The sequence below is a fragment of the Formica exsecta genome, unplaced genomic scaffold, assembly GCF_003651465.1.
Source record: "Formica exsecta isolate Colony F162 unplaced genomic scaffold, ASM365146v1 scaffold72, whole genome shotgun sequence".
NCBI lineage: Eukaryota > Metazoa > Arthropoda > Insecta > Hymenoptera > Formicidae > Formica > Formica exsecta.
Genome location: NW_021853485.1, coordinates 4,379,783 through 4,386,624, shown reverse-complemented (window position 1 = coordinate 4,386,624; position 6,842 = coordinate 4,379,783). Strand labels below are relative to the sequence as shown.

At 42.7% G+C, this 6,842-nt stretch overlaps 1 protein-coding gene across 1 annotated transcript in view; it reads right to left on the bottom strand.

The window, feature by feature from the left end:
• LOC115243339 (diacylglycerol kinase theta-like) overlaps positions 1-3,002 on the bottom strand; it is a 9,809-nt gene extending 6,807 nt beyond the window's left edge. The window contains exon 1 of the mRNA XM_029820239.1: positions 968-3,002. Within this exon, the coding sequence (XP_029676099.1) occupies positions 968-1,103 (136 nt within the window). The 5' untranslated portion in view covers positions 1,104-3,002. The remainder of the gene's footprint in view (positions 1-967) is intronic.
• Between the last annotated feature and the right edge of the window lie 3,840 nt (positions 3,003-6,842).

The window sequence follows — 6,842 nt, the reverse complement described above, 5'->3', positions numbered from 1 at the left end:
TACCCCCCCGTCCCCCCCCCTCCCGCCCCCCCCCCCCTCGTCCCTTTTCCAGGTTCCTCTTTCTGTTTTTCTCGACACAAATCTCTCTCTCTCTCTCTCATACTCTATTTATCTATCTGCCCGTCTGTCTCTCCGTTGCACCGACTCGCGGCTGGCGCGTGTTCGCGAGAGGCGCTAAAAAGCCCGGAGACTCGACGAGGCTCTATCGGGGGAAACGCGGCACCCTGACCCGATTGAATAAAAACCGCCCGCCCGCGCCGCGGCGTCTGTCATTCACACATTCCGAATCGCGACACGCATAGCGCGAGATTTCTAGGAGATTTTTCTGATCGCGGTATCTTTCCGTTACCGCGAGAGCGGCGGGCTTGCTTTTATCGATCGACTTTGCGGTCTCGTTTTTTCGAAAGCGCTCGCTTAAAAAATTTTAAAAAGCTCCAGCGAGGAACCATTGTTCTCGATGTTTTTCTTTCCTTCTCTCTTTCTTTCTTTCTTTCTTTCGTAGCGCCGCCCGACTGAACGAAGAGACAAATCGAGCGTCAAAGAATACCGTATATTACGTTAAAGAGACAGATTTTTCGGAAATGCGAATCTCGAGATTGCGCAAATATTTCGGGAGCATGTTCGCCCCTCGCGGAGCTGTGCGCATCCTCCGGCGTAGGACGAGACAAAGATGCGTACTCTCCGCGCGTGCAAATGTATTCTAGAATCTAGAAGAAAAGCTCTATCGTCTCTAATCTTTCTTTCTTACTTTTTTTACTTTTGCTCTTGGACTTTTCTTATATTTATATTTCAAATTCTAACCCATATCGAGTGGCGCTCAAAGAGATCTATCCCAGAGAGCATAATAAACGTTCTCTGTCCTCTTCCCCCCTGCCCTCTCTCTCTCTCTCTTTCTCTATCGACGCTCCTGATGGTTCGGATGGTTCGGACGGACGGTTGGTTTGAAAATTGCGCGAAGCGATCTTACCTTCGCAGATGTACCCCTGCTGTATGAGGCCCCAGAGCATGTCCGTGCAGCTATGGCAGTACGTCGGTTTGTGAAACGTTTTCTTACTGAAGCTGTGCCCATGGCTGGCTGGAGTCTCGGCCGAGACCGACGCCATATTCCCCGTTCCACCGCGGAACCGTTCACGCCAGATTTTCACCGTGAAGCTACGCAGGGCGCGCCGCGCGACGATGACAACAACATAATTACACGCCCGACACTACGTGATCTCGGAACCGTACATAATTGCGCTGCTGCAGCTGCTGCTGCGATGGTGGTGACGGTGATGATGATGGTGGTGGTGGCGGTGGTGGTGGTAGTAGTAATAGTAGCGATGGTAGTAGTAGTAATTGTTGTAGTAATCGTCGTGGTCGTAGCTGACCGCAGCACGTCGCGGATCCACCACACGTCGCACGGGTCCCACGGGTCGCACCGTCGTACCGTCGTCGTCGTCCCGTCGTAACGCGGCGCCTCGTCGTCGTGCTAACGTCGTCGTGCCTAACGCGCATTATTCCACGAGCTGCGCCTCGGGACGGGCGACGCGCCGGCAACAGCCACGATCGCGCGCGCCAGATGCGTCGTCGCCGTCGTGAAACGTCGCCGCCGATCCACCGCCGATCGTCGTCAATATCTCGCGGCCGCCGCCGAGCATCACCGTCGTCGTCGTCGTCGTTGCAGCTGCTCCTCCTCCTCCTCCTCCTCCTCCTCTTGTCGTCGTCGCTGCCGCCGCTGATACTGATACCGACACCGATGCTCTTCTTGTCCTTCTTCTCCTTCTCCTCCTCCTCCTCCTTCTCCTCGTCGTCGTCGTCGTCGGCTATCTCGCTCACCGTCTCGTTTACGGTACGACGCCGATGCGTGCGGTATCGCGTTCGCGCATCCAACGAGTCGCCGCCACCGCCGCCACTGCTGCTGCTGCTGCTGCTGCTTGTGCTGATGCTTGTGCTGCTGATACGAGCGAACGCCGCCGAGTGGCCGCACTGACATCAGCCCCTTTTCGTCACCGCCACCGGCCAGTGGCGGATGCGCTGCCCTAGCGGCCTAAGTGGGGCGTCATACGGGGGCCGAATCATCCGAGCCGCCCTCTTCCGAGCGCGAAGAAGCTGTCAAGGGCGTGCTCTCCTCTCCTCTCTCCTCTCTCCTCTCTCTCTCTCTTTCTCTTTTGCCGATTATGTTCTCACGTATAAACATAAATTGCGCGACGCTTCGTTACCCGAGGAAAGTAGGCCGTTTTCATGTTTAACGATTTTTTTTTTTTTTTTCTTCTCGAAATATCTTTCCACTCCCTCTGTCTATACTCGTCGAGGACGTACGTGTTTCGAGAGAAACGATACACGCGCGAATCCGGGGGAATTTTCAAGTCCGCGAGAAATAAAATTTCTACAGGGACGAAAGAGTCTTTCTCCAGCACTGACGGTGACGATGGCGAGGGACGACGGAAACGGTGCGCGTATTTCCTCGTCGCTTCTCGCGACGCACCAACGTCTCTTCGTTACGTCTATAATTTTCAATATCTATTTCCGACCTATCTCTCTCTCTCTCTCTCTCTTTCTCTCACTCGTATTTCGTCGGCTTGAACCAAAGTCCAAATGTCCGCGACGTTCGACGTCGCTTCGAACGATGACGTCGATTACGCGAGGAGCACGAGTTAATCGGCGACACGCGGATCCAATATTTTCCCTCGTCCTTTTACCGGACGAAAGCTAAACGACGCGATTTTCGATCACATCGCTCGCGAGCGATATCTCCCGATTGATATCCCGACGACTAGCGCGCGTCTCCGCTGTCGCCGTCGACGCGACGCGACGCACGCGTGTACGCGTATTAACGCGGATTGTTATTGTTTCACACGCTCGCGCGCCATCGTACGTCTATCGCGATCGTCGTTAACCCCGTTAATCGAACGTGAAATTAACGCACGCGATCGGGACGATGCCCGACGTCGACGGCAGTACGACGACGGCGATGGCGTCGACGTCAGTGAGAGGAGCCGCCGACGCGACGTCGACGTCGCTTTCCGCCTCGGCGCGCCGACGCGCGACCCCCGTCCCCGTCCCCGTCCCCGTCCTCTTCCTCCTTCCTCGCGCAACGCGTTCGAATGCCGCCACTCGGTGCACGGTGGACTCCGCCGCTCGTCAAAGCCGCCAACACTCTATATATATTTTTATATATATATATATACAGATCCTTTTTTATAAAATCCCCTCGTTACAACGTGCGCGCTTTTGCTACGATTTAAAACCGATATTCACCAATGACGGTATAATCAGAGTTAGATAAATAATCAGGCTCTCAATCTCGTTCTTCTCGGAAGTCACTCTCTTTCCAACACGCACTTGTCTGCAACTTAGTATTGTGTTGCAAATTTATTTATTTGTTTTTTTTTTTTTATATATCAGGTGTCTACTCAAATCTTGTAAAAAAATTTCCTGAAAATTCCGATCTTTTAGGCATCTTTATTCAAATCTTGCGATGCATTTGATTATCAGGTGGAGCGCGCTCGAGGGGATGCAGTCTTGAAACACTGGATAAATAATAATAATAATAATAATAATAATAATAAAAATAATACTACGAGATGTTGGTCACGTCGTACGACTTTACCAATTTACATTTTCGTTCGTTATCCTTTAAACACGGATATTCTTCGAGTTTGAGATACCTTCACCTATATAATCCCGCCTCGTCGCTTCCGATCTTTCTTAGCGCGCGGATAAATCGTAAATAAAAAGGCGACGCGGTGTATAGGTATACAAATACAAACCGCGCGATACAGAAAGCGAAGCGTTCCATTTAATCGTCGTCGTCCTCTCGATAATGGATGCTGCCTATTATCGTCGCGACGCCCGTCGTCGCATTGTACTATACATCGGGGCGCATTCGTGATACACGTCCGGGATATGCGATTGCATATACGACGTTACAATGCGAATCGCGGGAGTTGCGGCGGACGCGGGATTTTTCAATAACGGAAACACACACGCGAGGGAGGAGAAGAGGGGAAGAGGAAAGGAGGGGGAGTGGCACGCATTTTCACATCGCTGTCACGTCCGTTGTATTCATTAAACCGTCTGCCGCACATGGCTACATTGATGGACATTATGAAGTTATATCTCGCCGCGCGCGGTTCTATTGTGTGATCGAACGTGAATGAAACGGGGTTTAAATTTCAATAACTGTGCACGCGCGCGCGGGAAGGGAGGGGGAGGCGCGCTAAATGTGATTGCATCTCTCCAACTATATTCATTATTATAAACTACTGTTATAATCATGCGCACGCATCTAAATTATATACATATTTTTATATATACGCGCGACGCGCGTGTTAGAAAGGTATTATTAAAATAAATAATAAAATTAAAAAATTAAAGGAGGCTCGAATAATAAATATCAATAAGAAGAGAAAGGAAAGGCCAATATACAACCCCGAACGCAATAATTATAGCGTAGTAATTAAATATTATTTTGTTAAACGATGTTAATACGTATATAATATAAAATTAATCATACGATTCGGCCCACTTCGGGTCCTTATTAATGATATCACATAATAAAAAAACTAAGCGTAAACAAATAACTCTGAGATATCATTAATTTCGATGACAGGAGTGCTGGCTTGCTCTCCTCTTTTTGCCTTTCAACTTTGCTATAAGAATTTTGAAAAAAAACAAATATGCCTTCTCTCTCTTAAATATTATAATATAAAATTAAATGTAATTAAAAGTATGACAAAAACGCATTAAACCTTATCAGACTATGCATCGAAGATTAAGATTGAAAATTGAAATTTTATCTTCTTTTGTTGTAATTAGTCAAATTCTAATCTTTAGTCTTCAATCTTTAATGCATTTCCCAGGGAGATATTCGTGCATTTTATTTTTGAACGGAAATAGTTTCGCGAGATTATTCGATAATGATAATAATACAGACAATTAATGTATCGTCTGTTTTTATAGATTTTATTTTTTGTGGACGGAGCATAAAGCATCGTCTTTTGTGTCAATGCAACATTTGGTCTTAACATAATACATATTTCACATTCTTAACATCGATAAAGTCTTATTCTACAGTCCTATCGTTTCATCAAACATCAGCATGTATGTAAGGGGTATAGAGCAACAAAGATAACTTATTAACTATTTTTGATTCGCTTCCAATAAAATATGTACACGTTGTGTCGCTTCATATAATTCAAGAGCTTAAATGCAATCGAATGTGACATTTACGATTGTATTACGCAGATCAATTATGTAATTACAAAGTGCAAGAGGATAATGTCCCTTGTTAGTTGCAGTCTAATGAACATATTAGATTGTTGCATAAACATGCTTTGACGATTACATAATGAAAAATAAAAGATACAATGTAAAATAGAATTAAATTGAGAATAGTTTTCAATGTATTATCGCGTATTAAACGCCTTATCTTACTGTTGACATTCATATACCTATATGTATATAATATAACACATCCCGCTTAAGTTGTAACAGATGGATATAATATATCTCAAAGTATTTTTTATATCATGTAACATTATACTCTTCTCTCTCTTTTTTAAATTCAATTTTTATATTACGATAACAAAACAAAAATTATTTTAATATATATATATATGTATATGTAAAAGAGAGAGATTGAATAAAAAAGATATATATATATATCACTTATGTAAAAAGAAATATTTAAAGAGAAATATTTGCGTTTATTAATAACTTATTTTAAATGAAAATTTATTTAAACATTTAGAAAACACAGCTATTTGTTGAATACCTTAGCGGGATTTGAATATAAGTTCAATAGGTTCAATATTTATCATGTTATCCGATATGTATAGGGTATTTATATGTATATATGATAACATATATCGTATATAAATGTTACACACAGGCGAATATTTAGAAATACGCTTAACTTATTGTCTGATTTTTAATATGAAAAAGTACTTTGAACGCACAAATCGAGATCTTCAATTTATACATATTTGTATACCTCAATTACACATTTTACAACGGTGCAAATATTTATGTTACAAAATATCTCGTTTAATTTCAACAACTGTATTGGATACGAAAATCGTATTACATTTATACTCTTACATTTTGCTATACGTATACATGCTTCAAGCATCATAAAAATACACGATATGATAAGATGTAACTTTTTAATAAGAATACAGGAGGGAGGGGTGGGGCATATATACCCATATACGTTGCATTAAAATTTTCTAATAAACCACTTCCAAGTAACTGAACCTAACTAAAGTTTGTTCAAAACTTGTATCGCTATCACACCCGTATGCGATATAATATAATTATATTAAAATAAATGCTAATCATAAGATAATAAAATATATTCTTTAACCCTTAATTGTGTGCGTGTGCCGCGAAAAGTCGCATATCTTGTGAAATCATAAAGAAAATTATACATAAAATCATTCATCATAACAAAACATAATAAATATATATATTTTAAGAATTTTTTCTAAAACAATCAGATTTATTTAGCATATTGTATGGAAAACAGTCTAAAATATATTTGTTATTAATGGCAGAATATGAGCAATGTGGAGCAATATAATGTGATAGATTCAAGATATTCGGCTGTGCAAGAATTTTTACGAAAACTGAAATAGAAGCACACAAATAGAACAGCATTGTCCGTGCGTTCTCTGACGGGACAAAAATTCATAAGCGTTATAGAAGAAGGAAGAGAAAAAAAAGCAAAGAATTTGCGAGAAGAATGAAATCTCTCCTAAAATGTAAATTGAAACGATCTTGTTTTTTCTTTACAAATGAATAACTGATAAATGCAAACGATTGCATGTTAAAACTTACATAAGATTCCACTATACATAGTT